Raw genomic sequence first — 20,228 nt, forward strand, 5'->3', positions numbered from 1 at the left:
AAAGATGGATTGGACTGTGAAATATCTGAGGTTCTCTGAGGTCACAACCTGCTATTAAAAATTTCAGTAAGTAGAAAACTAGCACATCAGAGGGAAAAGTTATAGTCCAGTTCTAGTCTGGTTGCTCCCAGATTTTATATTTGGAGGCAGGTTTTTTTTTTTACATCAGAGAATATTTTTAAAAATATGATTGATGGCTCATCTAAAGCGCTACAATCCATTCTCTCGCCCCTGGACTCTATGTCCTCATTCTCACCTTACTCAGTTGCATGTGTAAATTGTCTCGGTACTTGTACAGTGTCTTGGCAGATGGGAAGTCTTTTTATGATTATTTTATGATATATTTTCAGCATAGTCTTCAATGCGAAACAATTTGTTGCAGTGATATAAAGTTACAATTGTTTTTACCCAAGTACCTCATGACATTGAGAACAATGAAACAAGTCCTTGGTGATATATGCGATGTTTTTAATTTTATTATGCTGTGTTCGGATTTATGAGCGAAACCGTGATAAGTTGCTGAAGGGAGATGCTGAGAGACCTGAATGAATTCAAGTGCTCAAGAATGTTGTTAGTTCTTATCGCCACCATACATGCACTGTTCCTCACAACATGGATCATACCAAACACTGTTCCAATGAAATCTATTATTGGTACAGAGAAAGCACACTGGGGAGCTATATGTAGCGGCCTGTCAGCTGGAATGGAGCAGATTTACTGCTGGTAAGCTTAGGAAATTTCTCCTGATACTTATATAGTAATACACAGAAAGCATGACAAGTGACCCTGTCTGTTTTAGAGGCATGGCTTATTATCTCCTTTCCACTGGCGTTGTTGGCAGTGCAGTAGTAAAGGTTTCTAAATAAATATTTATTCGTTTAAAAGGGAATATCTTCGGATAGCTTTTCAAAGAAAAGCTAAGCAACAATTTACCATCTAGTCTTGTGTACTTAGTCCCCATAGAAAGAAAGAATAACCACGTGACGGGTTTAAATGGAGCATATATTCTGCTTTATCAAGATTGATGCTACTATTGTGTGGCAGCAAGTATGTCCTAAAATAGAATGTGTTACAAAAAAACCCTCCCACCAGGCAGCAGCTGACCATAGCAGAAAGGGCAGGAGGTTTGCCAGCCCAAGGCATCAGCAGGGGACATGGGGGACAGCAAGGGCCTCTGGCTAGCCCTATGCAAACCCAGATGAGATGGGACAAAGCAAGGAAGGGGTTAGGAGAGGAACAAGGCTCAGAGAAGGGAGGGGTGGGACGGGGCTTGGCCAGCATGGGTGGAGCCCCAGGGATCAAAAGGGAGATGTCAGGAGAGATAGGAGGAGAAGGGAGGCCAGCTGGCTGGGAAAGGCTGAGAGGGTGCAGAGAAGGGAGGAAGACGAACTTAAAGGAGGAGCTGGGCTCCCAGATAAGGATACCAGACCTGGGCAGGCCTGGTAGAACTGCCCCAAGGGAGAGGCACAGCTCAGCCCCGAGGTTTCGAAGGGCCACGGGGGTGAAGGGTACTGCACTTGTGAGGAAGCCTGTGTAGAATTTGCTCAGTGCAATAAAGAGGAACTTGAGGAGCACATGTGTACCTGAGTGCGTCACCGCTGCCCATGGAAGACACTTACAATGTCTTGCTGCCCCCTGGTGGGGCCACACTGACATAAAAGTTTTCTTCTTTCTCACTAAATTAAATCAGACACAAGCATCCCAACAATTGAGTAACAGGTTTGGATGTATTGCATTGTTTAGGCATCTTTGTCTACAGATGCTAAATTTCATCAATTGTAAAAGTCTTGCTACTTTGAAATGACATGATCTTTTAATCATTACTACCTTAGGGCAGGGGTCCTAAACATGGCGACCATGGGGCGCCATGATAGCCACCAACATTTCTTCTGGGGGGGTGGGGCTGCCGTCAGGCAGCCTCCTAAGCCGTTATGGCTTAGGAACGCCCCTTTTTTTGTTGAGCCACACCACCCTCAGGAATGCACGGTAAAAGGCATTCAGTTATTTGTAAACTAGAGTTTAATTTCAAACTAGTTCAGGTTCTTTTTTGGGCTTAATGTTTTTAGATAGACATTATCTCTTCCAACAAATATGTCATTTCCAGGCCCACAATGAAAAAATGTAGCATTTTACTTAAAAATGGCTTTTTGAAATGGCTGTTTCTCTAATTAACTGGTGATGGCTTAATTGGAATCTGTCGGTGAATTATTGTAAACAAATGTCTGCAATTCATGGCAAGCAAGCTTGGATATTTGGGAATTCAGAATGATGGATGCAAAGTTACACTGGCAATAAAGGCTGTTGCCCCAGCCGTGATTCATGATGCAGCTCTCATTAGCACAGCACTTAGTGTGTAACAGATTTCAATGCGATTAGATTAATATGTTATTTATCAAAGCAAATGTGCAAGGCAAGATGCTCGCAGCTTCATCTTGCAGGCCACACTTGGGCTGATCCAACAGTGGTGAGGATTAAGGCTGCTACTTAAATCATATCAAGGGCAGAAAGGACATGAGACAGTTTAATACCGGGGACAGAAAGTCCAAATGACATGCATTCCACTAGTCCTCCTCACCCTCCATGGTGGCAAAAGTATAATGGTGAACTAAAACTTTTACCAGTTCCAGCTCTTTAATATGCAAACACCTGCTGCCTGCAGCAAAATCAGAGGGGCAGCTCTGATGGGGTGAGCCAAGTCATCCGACTCCAACAGCGTGCAGAAGGGATGCCAAACTTCAGGTGGGGCCTGGAGACCTCCCAGACTTACAAATGACCTCCAGGCTACAGAGATCAGTTCCCTTGGAGAAAATGGCTGCTTTGAAGGGTAGAATCTACGGCATTATGCCCAGCTGAAATCTCTCCACTCCCCAAACCCAGCCCTCTCCAGGATCCACCCCCCCAAAAAATCTCCAAATCAACCTGCAATGAATTCCAATCCCAGCAACTGGATGGTGATGAAGGGAGAGAGACAGATACTTATGCATTCCAAGCTCTGTATGGATTCATTATTAGCTCTCTGTTTCCACTGGCTATATGTGGCTGCTTTCGGTAGTGTGTTAGAAATCAATTCATATAGTACTCAGCATGTGCTGAACATCTCAGAACTTGCTGCAAGGCTTGGAACTATGTCGTTCTTTGAGGCGGCTGCAATGACATTACTTGGGTCAACACGCTCTCCAGTTCTTAAATTATATAAAACAAGTTCTTACCTGTACATCTGGGATAAAGGAAATGCACTACACCACTATTCTAAAATCATAGATATTCTATTGTCACAGCAGCTACTGGCAAACATTTTTTAAAAAGTTACCTGGCTTGTGACAAATCCATGTCTCGTGTCATGAGCATACGTAAGCCTTCTTCATTAAAAAAGAGATTGTTTCCTCCAGACATAATCCCACATTTCCTAGATGGTTTTCCACCACTCACGAGCAAAAATCTATCAGACTCTAGTTGACCTGAGAGCACAGGACATAGTTATTTAGGATTTACCCTGCAACATTGCTACTAGAACAGTTAAGGGAGATAAATAAATAATTAGATGTCAAGCGAACAAATATTTGTACAAGCACTCTTCACCCATAACATCTTTCATGGAAGTCTCCAAAATAACTAAATAAAATAAAATACACAGAATTGTTTATATTTTTTAGCCTTCCAGGATGATTCTGGTTATTTACTGAACACTCAAAATTATGAATATTATGTCATGACAGAAGCAAGCATTTTTTGAAAGGGGGTTCAGGAGAAAATGGTGCATGGTTAGTGTCTTAAACCTGATCTTGCCTTTTGATAATGTTTTCATCGATAACCTGAGCTTTGACTTATGAAAGTTTATGCCATGGAAAATTTTGTCAGTCTTTAAGCTGCCACTGGACTCAAATTTTGTTCTACTACTACAGGGGAACATAGTTACCCACCTGATACTTTGAGATGTGTGGCAATTTTGAATCTGTGGTTAGTTCTTTAATGTACAAGGTTGAACACAGCTTGAACAGCCTGATCCTGAACACACGAAGCTGCCTTATACTGGCCCACCAAGGTCTACAATATTCACGTCACCTACGACTTGATGCCTTTTTAACTGGAGATGCTGGGTACTGAACCTGGGACCTTCTGCATGCCAAGCAGATATTCTACTATTGAGTCATGGTCCCCCCCCCAACCAATGCATGTTTACTCAGTTCTACTGTATTCAATAGGTTTGTTCTCATGTAAGTGCTCATAGGACTGCAGCTTTGAGTTTGAATTAATTCATTTTATTCATTTAAAATATTTAAAACCCACTGGGCTTACGGTGGCTTAAATCAATAATTAAAAAACAATAAAATACATAACACTAAAAGCACTAGTCAATTACTCAGCTCAAACACTACTAAAAGCCTTTGCCAACAAAGCAGACATGCAGTTGTTATTAAGCATCTGCAGAAAAATGCCCACCTCATTTCTCCTATTTCCCATTCCACATATTGGATGTAACAAGAAAAGAAGTGAATGCAATGATGAAAGACAAGCATGCTATCCTGAGTGAAGGGGTAATGAAGAAAAAGTCATCTAATAGGTGAGGAGAGTAGCCCTTCAAATATGTGAGGACCAGGTCATGATGGGCTTTAAAAGTAAGAACCAGTACCTTAAATTAGGAAGCAAGCAGGGATGCTTTAGATCAGCTTTGCAAGTGGTGTGAGGGGCGGCATAAGACGGTAGGGAGCACAAGAAATATTAGTTCTATGAACTGAGTAGAACTTAGGATCCAGCCCAGAAAGAACTGAGCTGGTGCAGAGTGTAGGGGTGGAAGAATCGACTGCAAAATGTTTTACCGAGGTAAATCAGATTAACATGTTAAAACACTAATTTGGCTTTAACAGGCGTCTTGAAAGGTGGTGATACAAAATATACAAAAATCGAAGCATTATAGTTGACAATACAGTCAGTCAAACATACCTTCAAAATCATCCTTGAGGAAGTCAGGATTCTTGGTACTTATTCTACAGGTTGGTCCAGAGTAACTAGGATCACAGATGCATTTAGTTCCATTGATGCAACTACCGTGACCATTACACATCTCTTCACACTGTGGCCCAATGTATACATTATCAATGGCCCAGGTCACAGGTTGAGACCCAACAGGATAAAAGCCTTGGTACCATCTGAATCGGACTAAACTGAAAGAAAATAACATCTTTATATTACTTGCTATTTTATTGCATTATTTTAATGCAAACTGCCCTGATGACAGTCCAGTGTACATGAGTTGACCGTACAAATGTATTTGCTTGCTTATTATAGAATGTTCCTATTCTGCCTCTCCAGAAAGTCTTGCCTAAGGAAACAGAAGTGATGCAGCATGAGTGTGAGAAATTAAGATTACAAATTTAGAAAATTATGCAATGAAACTAACCAATCAACTCTCAACTCCAATGGAAAAAGTAAATGTATCACTCTATCTGACACAGCATAGCATTATCCATGCAAGGCTCATGGGCTATATCAGGCCTGCCATGTTTTTCCCTGACCCTCCCAGCAATGTTCTGTTACCTTGTAGCAACTTTATTGGGGACAGGTAACTAGGGGAAGGACAACTTTAATATGGCTGACAGTTTTGTTGCTCCTATCTTGGGAATATATGAAGGGGCTGTGCAGCAAGGCAATGGAAGACCAAAGAAACAATTGCATGGAACCACAAAACAGTTATTACGGCTCTGCTGGGGATTAGCATAAGATTATTTTATACATAGATTTTTGAAGATTGGGGGAAGAACTTATTGAGTTTGAGTTGGGAAAGCAGGAAACACAGCTACAGGCTTTCCAGATATTCAAGGGTTAACAATAATAAAAGTTGCATGTTCATATTTAAAAATTAAATCATTTGTTTAATTATTCAACATCAACTTTTCCAGTTTCCTTATACAGCAGCATGAGAGGGCTGTTGCATTTTGCTATCAAATATAAAGTCGCTTGTCCGGTGGGACAACTTTCCCTTGTAAACAGTCTCAAACTGCTTCTCACGATATGCTTTAGAGACATGGGATGCCTCCTATGAGTTTCTCCAGTTGTCTAAAAAGATCCCCAAATATCTTGTCTGAGAAATATACCTATAATGGTTCTAAGACAAATCTGTGGCTTACAGAAGCATCCAAGTCCTGCGCTGCAGTTCTATCCACACTGAATAAAATGAGACTTCCTTCTAAGCCAACAGGCATGGGATTGTATTGTAAGACTTTTAATTCACAGATCTACTTTTGAACCATTTACATATGACATTTCCATGACATTTCAGAACTGGTAGTTCTTCAGAGGGTTGTATCCAGTGATCCACCAGTGGACGCTTATGATGGTCACGGATCTTTCCTGTGTTCTCCCCCCACCCAGCAGTCTTCAGGTATCAATGTCAATGGAGTTGATGCATGCAGAAGAAACAGAAAACAGGGTTGCGCTTACTTGTAACTGTTGTTCGTCAAGGGGTCTTCTGTACAGGCACACATGGGACCATGGTTACTCAGACCAGCCATGAAGAAATATTTTCAAAACTTCCTAGTTCCTGGTGCTCTCCCTTCCCTCCAACGCGAGTTGGCAATTTCCCACCCAAACTGGCTTGTGATTGAGGCAGGCAGAGTGCTCCCTTCCTCGGTCCTCCCTTCCCTGCCGTGCAGAAAGAATCACACAGCAGAGGATCCCGCAGCAGGGCAGGAGGGAGGGACGTGTTGCCCTTAGTATCATTTGCTAAAGGCATACACCTCAGCCAGGAATATCTTCTGAGAACCACTGCTGATGCCACAGATCTGCTGGCTGAATCAGCCACATGCCCGGCCGGCACTGAGCTGCTGTTTTCCAAGGTCGAGGCCCTCTGCCTAAATCACTTTAGCCAAGGTTTTTTTTTTCATTCTGGCAATGTGTTGATGTGTTGGGATAGATTTTCCCATGAGAACATTTGATAATGCCCTATGATGAGATTTTATTTTTAAATTTTATTTACATTATTTAAAGTTTGACTTTCTCATTTGGACTCAAGGTGGATTAAACGGTGTGTCAATATAATCAACAAGATAGGACATTCAATAAACAATACAATAGGATAAGGGTTGTAGAATCAATCAGAAATCTAAAAACAGAACTGAAACAAAGAGTAAGTATTAGCATGACACATTAAATAGAGCAAAAATCACATAGGAGGATCCTACCCTGCCGCCTTTCCTCCCATAGTGCAGCTAGGGCAGAAAAATTATTTCAGATGTAGATTGAGGCTGGGAAGTGCCAAGACAATTGCTTACCCACAGAGGTGCAGCTTTCCAAAGTGGATGACCTCTCTTCTCCAGCCCTGGGTTGTTCCAGCATAGTAAGTGCTGCTTGGATGATGCTCAGTGGAGCACAGAGAATTGAGGTAGCTGCTGCTACTATAACATAAAGGAAGAAGCAGGTGCCAGGTTGCCCCCAAATCTCGGGAGAATTCAAGTTTCACTGGGTCAGCAGAGGAGCTATCAGTTGTGCATCCAATATTTATCTGAAGCAGAATGAAACAAGATTTCATGCCAATGTATGGATGTTTCACTATTAGCCTAACTATATCTTTTTGGGGAGGTGCTTCAGAGTACAGTATTTCAAGGGAACAGGCTCTGGAAGCTTGAGATAGCATAACTCACAATTGCACAACACAATGGAATGAGAAAATTGTGAAAGATTCTTTGACAAAGGGCTTGTGCAAGAAGAAGGGTTTGCTGTAGTACTTTTTAGTTGAGACTCCATCTACCAGTTTCATGAATTTATGCTGGACCAAAAGCAGCCAGAAGACACATGACCTTAACTAATGTTTGCTCACTTCTTGTCCCCCTGCCTCCCTTGGTCCTGCCCCTTCAGCACTCAGGGCTGACATTAATGTTTACACAGGCACAGTGGGTTGCATTCTTGGTAAGTACAGCTGTTAATGCACAGATCAGAGAATATCAGGCTCTGCAACTAACAAAATGCATGACTCTACAGCTGTTTTTGGAAGATCAGAGTTTTCGTATATGCATCGAGTACGGAACAGAGCTAAGTTCCAGACTTTCCATCCCCCTTTCAAGAAATAGCTCCCATCAGTGTCCATCAAGCCTCTGGTGGGGCTGGTGTGACTTGTCAATAGTTCTTTCATAATGAAAGAATGATTAGAACCACTTAAGTGTCTTCAAAAACAATAAAAAGATATATGTATCTAGACTAGACTTAAGAAACCTACTACACTTGAGAAGAACACAGAATGCAATTGGGAGAAATTTAAAAGTTCAGTTGGGTTATCAGGGAAAATTCTAGTTATCAGTGGCAGAGAAACATAGATACAATCTCCCTTATACCATTTTGTGGTACATTAAACCCTTCGCCACTTGCTGTTTTTTGTTTTTATACAACCAGCTATGTGATACAGCAATATCAGGTTTACTACTGCAACCTCAAACATTTTCACAAATGTCCACTGGAAAAGCAGCTGCTGTATTACCATTTTCCCTCCTATGTTCCTTGTAGAAAGAGCAGGACATAAATATGATAAATAAGTAAATAAAAAACTAAGGTCCTAAGTGTGATAGAAAACCAAGTTATTTCTGAGTATAAATACTAAAAACATAATATTCATGCAAATAGTCCATATAAACGCGGCTAGCTTCCTTTATCTATTTCATGCACTGACTGTTCTGAAATTTAAAAGACATGGTGCAGCAGATCTAGTTCTTAGAATACGGAAATGTGGGATGGCAGCTTTCACTGCATTATGCATGAGAACTTCTTGCTTATCAGCTTCTTCCAAGATCTCGACTAAAGACATCTAATTTTTTTAAAAAGCAAAATGCTTTTGTCAGATTCCATGGAGTGCATGTAGGAGGTCTTATGGGGTAAACACGACTGAAGACTCATGCCTGTCTAAATGTGACCTTAAAGGCATTTGTTGAACAAGGTTTTAATCTATATTTTAAGACCGAAGACAATTTGCAATCTATATATTATTTATTAGTTGTCATGACACATTGCCATGTGCATGAATACACAGACAAAGCAAAGTTTCTAAGAATACACAAGGCATACTTTTAGCTGGTTGTTTAATTGCACTGGCACGTGCTGCATGTAGTGATGCTTTGCAGAAGTTAGCTGAATATACATAAATGTGGTATGTGCTTCAGGTGCAATTTTGAAATGACACTCTTCAGATCCTGGTATCTAATAGCCACACAGTGGAGCCTGCCACACCTATGGTTTAGGGTTTTTCAAAACTGGAGGTTTAAGCGAGCAGCAGCAGTGGTGATGATGGGGGAAACCAGACTAGTGGTGGTGATGGGGGGGGGGAGGAATGAGATTTTTTCTCCCCCACAAGTCCTTGTAGGTCTCCCTTGTATAAACTACCAGTGGTAGTACTGAGGAGGAAAATACATATGACAATCATCATGGGCTGCTGTTCCCTGTATTCATCTGTAACTTGTTATGATATCATCATATGGTGTATGCCCCTGGCACCGCTAATGGTGGATAACTATGTGAACAATGAGGAAGAAATGCATAACATGATGTCACAGCACAGATACGGTAAGTATTCTCACACATTATGGAGAGAGAGAGAAACTCTACAGTAGGATGTTGCTTGTTGCCTGCAACCCTGTGTTGATTATAACTTGCACTTCTGCTCCAAAGGTACTCTTAACAGAATTGTACCTGTCTAAGCTAACTGGCTTCAAAGGATTTAGAAGAGTGTAACTTTGGCTCTTTCCACACGGGTTATCTTCCCTGGGTTCAATGCTGTTGGAAAACAGAGTTTTTTCTTGCTTTACCACAAGCATCGTGGTACAACATTGTATCACCCGGGGTTTCCCTGGCTTTTCTCCTATCTTTCTCAAACTTGCTTTGTTCCAAAGTTTTGGGAAAGAATGAAGTAAAGCATGGATGGCTGCTGTGTGGGTGGGAAAATTTGTATTTTCCCACCTACATGGCAGCCAATTTCCCTGACACTGTCCCCACAGCATCCATTTCCTCCCCCTGCCACTGGAAGGGTATTTTTTTAATGGCCATAGAATATCAGTATATAAATATAACAATATAACAGTCTGTGCAATAGATTCTCTGAATTCCCAGTTTTCATTTTTTTAAAGTAAGTCTCTATCTCTTTCCATTGAGAAGATATAAGGGGAAATGTATATCTGCAACAGAAAGAGCTACTTTTAAATTAAAGCTGGGAATTCAGAGAAACTGATATGCACATTTTTATATCATTATATCAAGAAACTGATATGTGTTTTTTTTAATGAAAAAGCTTTGGTGGCCTGGGGGAGGGTAGCCTCTGCTAGGGGACTTGGACAGAGAAATTGAAGAAACCTGCCATGTGGAAGCCCCATTGCCACTGTGCTTTATCAGCAGTCACACCAGCAATGGAAAAACCACACAAGCCTGTCCCTGTGTGGAAACCACTTCTGTTTAAGATTGCATGGTAACACTCATATAAGTATAGCCATGAGGTATGCAGAGAGGAATCATCACAAAAGGGCAAACATGTTAGGCACATGCATACAAATAGCTCAATCAATTTTCTAATTCTTTGTGAATTGGACTAATTCTAGAAACTCAATAGCTTCTCAGTGACAGGGATTTGTTTCCTATCCCTTAAATGCAGGCAGTAACATACTAGAACAAGGCTAGTTTTAATGCTCTTCAAGTAAGGACAGAAGAACATAAAGGTAAGCACCTCAAACTGGATGATGGTGTTCTCATTCACATTCAGATCCCTTGTTGTAATCGAATGCTCCCCAACTTCATTTGAAACAAATACCATAGCAGAATCTTCTTCCCTGTTAGAAAAACAATGACTAAATTATTTTATTAGTGTTACCCTTTTATTTCCACATTACTTCTTATATTGTAATACGTACGGTGCTCCTTTTGAAGAGTATGGACAATAAAGCCCAATGTTCCCACCAGGATAGAAAAACCAATTGTCCTCCCTTGGTCCAAAGTCAAAGGTATCCAAAAGGATAACGGGATTCTTCAGGTTGTTTCCATCAATAATGAAATTGTCTAGAATCCAGATTTCTTCTTTCTTACCTAAGAGAAAAAAGAAATGAATTTATGGCTCTTGATTTAGATGCTAGAAAAGAATGCAGAACAAAATACTGATCTATTATAAAACCATTAGTTAGTTAACATTAGGGATGAGTGCTTCTTCCCAAAACTACATCAAAATGCAAACAAGCTCTTATAATATATGCCCTATGTGAATTCTAAATAATAAACAGGCAACATCTGGTAATTAACAATCTGATATGAGAAGCTATTGCTTTTAACAGGTCTTTTCCCCTGGTACATTAACTAAAGCACCTTGACTTTGTAACCAAGAATTACTGAACGACTTCTAGAATACCGTATTTGCTGAAGAGGTTTGCCCAACTGTGATTGGTTCCTGCTTATCCTTGACCACTACAATAGGCACTTTGCCTAAGAAAAAATGCAACTGTGATGGACAGCTGCATTCTGAGGAGTTGTCCCAGTCATAGAACACCTTGATTGACAGGGAGTTCGAATGGAATTCTAAGGATGGCAGTTAGAAAACTGACAGTTGGGAACAGATAGTTGAAGGACAGCTGTTAACAGACAGGACTGGGGACAGCAGAGTGAGCTGAAAGCTGTCTGTAGAGGATTCTCCTCTGGAGTGAGAGGAGCACACTTTGGTTGAGGATCAGGAAGGATCTATAACCATTTATAAAGAAAGGGAAATAGCTCTAGTCTTCTGAGGGTGATCCCTAAGCATTTAACGGGAAATAGCTCTAGTGAAAAGAATGATCCCAGGCTAGTTTAAAGAAAACGGATAAATTGTGTATGTTCATAACTTAAGAACTACTATTTGACGAAGCTTATGTTTATGAAACAAAACTGTGACTGCCAAGAGAAAGCAATCTCAGAACTTAATAAAAGTATCAACACTTGTCTGTCAACCACCTTAGATACATCTTGAATTTAAAAAAATATCACTTGCATATAACCATCGTAAGAAGTCTGAAGAAGTAAGCTGTGGCTCACAAAAGCTCATACCCTGCCAGAAATTTTGTTAGTCTTTTGCTCTTTTCTACTGCTAGTGACAGACTAACATGGCTATCCATCGTGATATAACCATAATAAATTCTTCATTCCTGTTGTTCTGATACAAGCCATATTCCTGCTATTACACTTTATTCACCTAACCTTTACATTCCCCTCAAAGGAGAGAAAGAAAACTATTTTAAGTTTTACTTCAAAAAGCTTCTTGTGTGCCAAATATTTCTGACTTTTATATAAACGAAAGCAGAGCATCCATCATAGCAACTTTTCTGTTTCTATTGCCTTGAGTTTTCTTTCCATTCAGTAAGCCCTGTCTACTCCTTGGATTTTGTCTCACTGCTTCTACTTACTTCCTATCCACTCCATGTTTGCAGTTCCAACATACAGGGCTGAAATCTTACCTGATGATCCTGGTTTAATTGCTGCCAGTAGTGGTTGATCCAACATTTAGATATGTCAACCTGTATTCATGGACCAATTTCTTTGAGTATCCCTAAATTTCCCCTAAATTTTGCTTGCACTGAATCTCTGTTGGGGTCTGATTCTCACAATGCCTGTGGGTCGGTACTGATATTTGAGACAGATGTTTTGTAACAGTACTTCAGGTACTGGTAGTCTGACACTGGGACTGCTAACTCTTCTTAAATGTCTATGCCAGACCAGGCTCAACATGTGTTGCATGGTGGAAGCTTTCTGTGATAAAAATGCTTGCTCCTACCAAGCATCTCTTTGAAAACATGCATTGAATTCTTATTTAAAAAAATTCATCTGGCAAGTCATCTGACTACTTAGAGGGAAATGACAAACCCAAGAATCAGAACTCTTAAGTGCAAGAGTCAAGCCACTTTAGCTAAAGTAAACAGAGTAACAGTGCCATCCTAAGCAGAGTTACCCTTGCAAACCCATGAATTCACCGGACTTAGAAGGGTCTAACTCTGATTGGAATTGCCCTGTAAATATTGTAATTATCTGAAAGCTTTCAAATTAAAACTTGTTTGTGCATACTGGTTGAATGGTGTTGGGCTATTCCACTAGAAATGACAGGCATTGGTGTGTACATTTTGGAATAAGGAGGCTGTTCCTGCAGCAGCCAAAAACCACAGAAGAAAAATCTACAGGTATTGCCCTGACCTGAATGGCCCAGGCTAGCTCAATCTCATCAGATCTCAGAAGCTAAGTAGGGTTGGCCCAGGTTAATATTTGGATGGGAGGCCACCAAGGAAGCCCAGAGTCACTGTGCAGAAGCAGGCAATGGCAAACCACCTCTGAATGTCTCTTGCTTTGAAAATCCTACTGGGTCACCATAAGTTGGCTACAACTTGAGGGCACTTTACACACACATTGGCAGCTATTTTGGAGAGGCTATCTTGTGGCTCGAATCTGGAAGACCATCTCAACTTGCTCTGAGAGTTTCCCCTACTTATTACTGACTTTTTCCTGGCTTTATTTTGCCCCATGGAAGAACATCAGCTTGAAATTTGTAAGGCATCTGTTTCCTCAGTAAAATCTGATGGTAACTGCAGCCTTTCGTATGCTTCTTTAGTACACAGATTAAAGTGAACTTGACATGGCATCATTAAAAAATTATGAAGAAGAAGATGAGAAGAAAAGTGTTACAAAATTCTCAGTATTGCTGCTGCTAAGCCAAAGCAAGCATCTTCAACTCCAGCTTTAGAGGACATTTGTAGTTTTGGATTCCTCATTACCATTGTTGTAAGGCTGCCAGAGTCTGAACCGTGTAGCGTTGATTCGTGCTGTGTATGGCAGCGGGATATTAATGAAGAGGACATCAGTCGTTTGAGTAAAGTAAAACTCATCTATCAGATGCCAAGTGATGCCACCATTGATGGAATATTGAAGAAGAATAGAATGAGACCTCTCTGGTGTACCTAGAACAAAGGGAACACACCATAATAGCACAGAAACAGACATCAGGAGGATGAATGCTTAAGCGGCTTACCATGGTTGCAGAGCTCTTAATGAGAAGTCATATTCAAACACAAAATCAAATGGATTGGCGGGGAAATAGTCATTTTGCTAATTTGCCCCCCAAAGTCAGAAATTAAACAGAAGGGACAATACCAGAAATAAACACGAACTGCAGTATTGAAAGTTCCCCTAAACACTGTTTGAGATATTGTGAAACCACAGAAACCTGGAGGATACTGCTGCTAGGGCTCTCCATTCATCTTTTGAACTGAGCACCCACCAGCCAGTGACTAAGGCCAAACTAGACAATACTTGTGATGTGAGTCAGGTTGGGGGAGGGTTCCCTAATGCAACTTGCAGTTACACGTAACAATAGAAAACTAACATCCCCAGGAGCTCCAGGGTCCAATTTGGCTTGGGAGTGCTGCACGGGAGGAGGGGCTTCAGCATTCCCTCCTGTGCCAATTTCCTGAGTCAAAGCAGATGTGGAGGGGCTCTGTTCAACTCACTGTGGGACATCAAGGCATGTGGTGCCCCACAGCAGGCCAAATGCCCCCCGTGGCTGTTTCAGCTCAGACAAACAGCATGGGAGGAAGGTTGAAGCCCCTCTTCCTCCTGTGCCATGCACTTGAGCAGAATCAGGCCTCAGAATGCTTGGAAATTTTAGTTTCTTGGTGTTGTGTGGAACTACAAGTCAGGTCAGGGAAAGCCCAACCTGACTTGTGTCAAAAGTATTGTCTAGTTTGGTTGTAAGGTTCTATAATGTAATGGAATATTCAGAAATAGTTTACTTCTATTTGGTAGGGTGCCGGAAATATAGTAAGAACATGGGGAGTAATGTTTTTGATTTTTAAGAACCAACATTTCCCCAAAATATATTTTACAGACATAATATAAAATATTAGTTCAAACACTCAGTTGATATTTCAGAATTATGAGTATTCTTCAGTTCTTAATTACAATCTGGCATCATTTCACAAATGCTATATAATATCTTAGTGCAGATCAACAGAAACGGTTTACATTAGCGAAGTTAGGACATGTTTAGTCTTGACACCTCCTGCAGGGCTCTTTGAGCCAATGGGGGAAAAATCTTGGAATCAGGCAGCAGACCTAATCTCCTCTTCACAGTGACATTTTAGGTAAAGTTAATGGCTGCAGATTTGTGGAGGGGTGTACAAACTGCAGGAATTACATTTTCACACAATTTGTGGCAATATTGGGTTTTGTATCTTCAGTCTTAGAACTGCTAACAGTCTTGTTGAACAGCATAGATTATTTGTCTCTACATATTATAGTGGGTAAGTAGAATTGCTAAAGTAAAACAGAAACATTCACCTTACCTTTGGCTAAAAATTTGAATGAAAACTGGATGTACATTGTACTGGTACAGTCTAAGTCCCTTGAAACAAGCATTCTCAGCCCTTCCTGAAAATCCAGAATAGACACAGGGAGTAATTATTTCCCTCAAAATAAAATGAGCATTTCTAGCATTCAGTCTTGCTTAATAGTTCCAGGTAGGTACTGTAAAGGCATCTATAAGAACCATGAGAGATTATTTATTTATGGAATGCAGATGTCGATACTTTGTATACATGTTAATTCAGAGCAAGCCTGCTGAAAATCAGTCAATCAATACATGATAGAGTCTATCAGGTCTTGGCCACTGAACTATGGTTGCCAGGTCCCCCTGCCCACCAGCAGGGGATGAGGGTAGGGTTGCCAGATCCAGGTTGGGAAACTTCTGGAGATTTGGGGGTGGAGCCTGGGGAGGATAGGGGCCTCACTGGGATACAAAATCAGACTGTGAAGAGCTCCAGAAGGTTCTCTGCATACTGGAAGAATGGGCATTAAAATGGCAAATGAGATTCAATGTGAGTAAGTGTAAAGTGATGCATATCAGGGCAAAAAATCCCAACTTCACATATACACTGATGGGATCTGTGCTGGCAGTGACAGACCAAGAAAGGGATCTTGGGGTGGTAGTGGATAGCTCAATGAAGATGTCAACCCAGTGTGCGGCTGCTGTAAAAAAGGCAAATTCCATGCTGGCCATAATTAGACGAGGAATAGAGAATAAAACTGCTGATATCATACTGCCCTTGTACAAATCTATGGTGAGACCACACTTGGAATACTGTGTACAGTTCTGGTCACCACACCTAAAAAAGGATATTACGGAGCTTGAGAAGGTGCAGAAAAGAGCAACCAAAATGATTAGGGGACTAGAGCAACTGTCCTATGGGAAGCGGTTAAGACACTTAGGGCTGTTTAGCTTGGAAAGAAGGCGGCTGAGGGGAGACATGATAGAGGTCTATAAAATTATGCATGGTATGGAGAGAGTGGACAGGGAGAAGTTTTTCTCTCTCTCCCATAATACTAGAACACGGGGTCATCTGCTAAAGCTGGAGGGTGAGAGATTCAAAACAGATAAAAGGAAGTATTTTTTCACACAATGCCTAGTTAAATTATGGAACTCCCTGCCCCAGGATGTGGTGATGGCTGCCAGCTTGGAGGGCTTTACAAGGGGAGTGGACATATTCATGGAGGAGAGGGGTATTCATGGCTATTAGTTAGAATGGATACTAGTCATGCTGCATACCTATTCTCTCTAGTATCAGAGGAGCATGCCTATTATTTTGGGTGCGGTGGAACACAGGCAGGATGGTGCTGCTGCAGTCGTCTTGTTTGGGGGCTTCCTAGAGGCACCTGGTTGGCCACTGTGTGAACAGACTGCTGGACTTGATGGGCCTTGGTCTGATCCAGCAGGGCCTTTCTTATGTTCTTATGTCATAAACTCCACCCTCCAAATCATCCATTTTCTCCAGGGGAACCAATCTCTGCGGTCTGGAGATGAGCTGCAATTCCAGGGGATTCCAGGCCCTACCTGGATGCTGGCATCCCTACACTGAACCCATGTTTACAATCCCAGACAAGGAGGGCAAACAGGAATTTTAGTGGGTCACCATACATGACTGATGACAGCATTTGGCTTACTGATTCACAAGCTGTATAGTCTGATCTAGAACATATGTAATATGATCGTAATCATATTTATTCAGAAGAAAGTCCCACTGAGTTCACTGAGTGCAATAGGAAGTAGGAATCAGTGAAAATTGCCAATTTAGCCAGGATACAACCCAAGGTGAGAGGGTTACAAGAATAGACAATTTAAAATAAAGGAAGGCTGATTTAACCAAGTCCTTGAAGAATTTCAAATGTGCGGGCAAGAAATCTGTATAAGATACGAAATGGGAGAGTCAGTGGAAGCAACTAAGAACAAATTCAAACACACTTTGCATATTGGAGGCAGAAAAGTCCTTGCAAAAGGATCTCAGTTGTAGCACGAAAGGATTTTAAAAAAGAAATTAGAGTAAACATAATTAAATTGTTGGATATGAATAACTTCTAACCCCTTTAAAGATAAGAGCTGTTCCAGATTTGATAGTGTCACCATTCAGATTCCCTCTCTCGGCTCCATAGACTTCTGGCCAAATATCGGGATGCAGGTTACCGTTGAAGTCATCTTTCAGTACAGATGGGAGAGGAGCAGTAGGAACACAGTAAGGGCCCCCAAAGCCTCTGTCACACCTGATGAGAAATTGTGGAGAGTGTATATGAAGGGAGTGTTTATCTCTCTGGACTAATGAGAGACACTAATAAGACATATCACTAACAAAATGCATTGAATACTCGTCTCCTTACACACAGCGGCCAGCATCACAGATTCCATGGCCAGAGCACATCCATGGACATCCAGTGGCCAGGATGACATTATCAATAGCCCATGTATCTCCACCAGGATTATAATCATGTTGGATCCATCTGAATCGTGTCCTGGGGGAGCTGAGATAACAGAAATGAAGGGAATAATTCAGTACAGTTGAATAACTTTTATAGTATATACAGAAAAGAGAATCACTGCACTTATATTCAGAAGATCAAATGTGTAATTAAAACATGGTTGGCTTTTGATTCTTTTAGGTTGTAAGTAAAAGCACAAAATAGATAGTCATCCCAGATTATATAAGATACTTGTTTCAGATATATGTTGAGGAAGTATATAGTCTGAGGCTCTAATAAAGTACTCCATTCCCAATTTGTGGTAGTCTAACATCTGGAAACTTCTGCAAGGGAAGGGGACTTTGAACCTTCTGCAGATTCCCCTCTTCCACCTGCGGTCTCCTGTGTCACCTCCCATGCTATTCCCAAGGATCAACTGATGCTCAGGAGCAGTTCATTGTGAGTCACAGGGGGATGCAGCAAAAAGAGAAAGATGGGGAAGCCCCATTCCAGAAGTGGAACTCTGCTTGTGTTTCTCTGGATCCTAGCTAGTAGCTCATTTTGCTTCCTGAGGGTGGAAATAAACAGGACATCAAATTTGGATTAGCCATGGTGTACTGTAGTCTCGTGTCTGAATCCCTCCTCCTATTCCTATCAGGTGTAGTTATGGAAACATGTGATATCACTATAGAGCCCCACCCCCCCAAACTGGCCATCAATAATGAGATATGGGCGCAGGGAAATAAATGACATGGCAATGTTACTTCTCATGACTATGGGCAAAGAAGGGGGAATTCAATATGGGTTGCTCTTCTGCGCAGTAAATCTTGAGTTTCTCATATCATTATAGTCATATGTGAATGATTTAGTGAGTTTAAGGAACATGTGAAAATTTTGACCTAGTCCAAGAAAAGCCACTTAAATTTTCCAGAAATGTTATGCTGCAGTGGCAGAGGGGGGAAAATGCTTTGCTCTAGGGTGGCCTCTTTCTAACTATTTCAGTTCCTAAACATCGGACATTTGGTTTCATCCATCCATAAAATTGCCCATCCATAGTTTCTGTTGAAGTTAAACCAGAAATGCACCTGAACAGTTAAACCAGAAATGCACCTGAACAGCACCAGACAGGTTTGCAGTAAATATATATATATATATTAGTATTTAAAAGCTTGAATTACTGTATGAAATCAAAATAGCAGTTCTCACATAGTTGCTTGAGGAAGGTAGACAGTAATTCGCTTCCAGTTCTGGAATCTTTCTGAGGTGTAAACAGAACTCCCAATGTAATGTTGGCAGCCTATCTTCGGAGGAACACATTCCTCAGTAACCAAATGCCAGTCTCTCCCATTGTTTAGGGAATACTGGAAGTGAATACTGTGGGAATCGCTGAATGGCTTGCTGCAGCCCATGTTCAGTTCAAACTGGATGAAGGTGGAGTCAGACACATGGAAATCCCAAGTCTCTGCATAACGAGGTTTTCCTAAAAAGAGATCAGAGGAAGAAATCATTATACTGCTTTTGGCTTGCAAGTAGATATTTCAGACCCGAAGACAGTTTCCTTTCCTATTGGGCAACTAGAAATTATCACAATTTTTTTGGGAAAAAATGATCAGTATGTCCATACTTTGTTTAATGTGAATCTTACCTAAATTTTCACTGAATACTAGTGCTGTATCCATAGACAGACAGTCAATGTCTACTTGCCCTCCTTGGATCCTGTACCAACTAGCTTGTAAATCTACAGATCCATCAAATTTATCCTGAAAACCAATCTGAGAGCTGTCGTTCATTCCTACAAGCACATCGTCTAAAGCCCACTGTGCCGAATGCTTCCCTGTAAACAAACAGAAAGACAGGAGGATTATTCTTCATGTTATACACCAACCAGTTTGACTAAGTTACAATATAAAACTACAGAAAACCCTTATCCTATTTGTGAGCTTAGTCCGTGTGAGGACAAAAAATGAGGGGAGGTGGAAAGAATCAGTGAAACGTGGCGGGGAGTCAAACCAGTCACATTCCCACACTGGGTCTCTGTGTTGAATGTTTGCCTGTATAGAAAAGCATGTTTCCTCTTCTTGCCACCACCCCAAGATATAAAACCCAGCCTATCAGTAACCAGCGCCTTGGGGTACACCAGTAAGGCTGCCTCTGAGCAATTACAACGGGCAAAGCATCCAATGGCTATATCCCGCCCCCCCCCCCCCGTGTTTGGGTGGGTGAAGTGTTTGAACACAGAACAAAGGCAGGTTTCATCTTTTAACACTTCTGCCTGCTTAGGTGAACCCCCCCATTCAGAGTTAGGAAATCCTGCCCCTCATGGGAGCTGCTTTGCTCTCTGCCAGTGGGACCCCAGGGCACGTAGCCCTCATATCTCTCTCCATGATTGAACTTTATGATGCCCATTTTATGATACTCACTTACGTTTAAAAAACATAATGCAAGTGTTGGTGATTGAAGAGCTCCAGGAGGATCTC

The 20,228-nt window shown here is 41.2% G+C and overlaps 1 protein-coding gene across 1 annotated transcript in view; it reads right to left on the bottom strand.

Moving 5' to 3' along the window:
- The window catches only part of RELN (reelin), a 362,044-nt gene that overhangs the window by 47,927 nt on the left and 293,889 nt on the right, over nucleotides 1–20,228 (bottom strand). The window contains exons 33-43 of the mRNA XM_056847774.1: nucleotides 19,397–19,585; nucleotides 18,958–19,231; nucleotides 17,674–17,814; nucleotides 17,382–17,559; nucleotides 15,312–15,396; nucleotides 13,746–13,928; nucleotides 10,878–11,049; nucleotides 10,694–10,796; nucleotides 7,269–7,498; nucleotides 4,942–5,162; nucleotides 3,311–3,458 (exon numbers count right to left, since the gene is read on the bottom strand). Coding sequence (XP_056703752.1) covers nucleotides 3,311–3,458; nucleotides 4,942–5,162; nucleotides 7,269–7,498; nucleotides 10,694–10,796; nucleotides 10,878–11,049; nucleotides 13,746–13,928; nucleotides 15,312–15,396; nucleotides 17,382–17,559; nucleotides 17,674–17,814; nucleotides 18,958–19,231; nucleotides 19,397–19,585 — 1,924 coding nt within the window. The remainder of the gene's footprint in view (nucleotides 1–3,310; nucleotides 3,459–4,941; nucleotides 5,163–7,268; nucleotides 7,499–10,693; nucleotides 10,797–10,877; nucleotides 11,050–13,745; nucleotides 13,929–15,311; nucleotides 15,397–17,381; nucleotides 17,560–17,673; nucleotides 17,815–18,957; nucleotides 19,232–19,396; nucleotides 19,586–20,228) is intronic.

This window comes from Euleptes europaea, chromosome 3 (assembly GCF_029931775.1).
Source record: "Euleptes europaea isolate rEulEur1 chromosome 3, rEulEur1.hap1, whole genome shotgun sequence".
NCBI classification, from domain to species: domain Eukaryota; kingdom Metazoa; phylum Chordata; class Lepidosauria; order Squamata; family Sphaerodactylidae; genus Euleptes; species Euleptes europaea.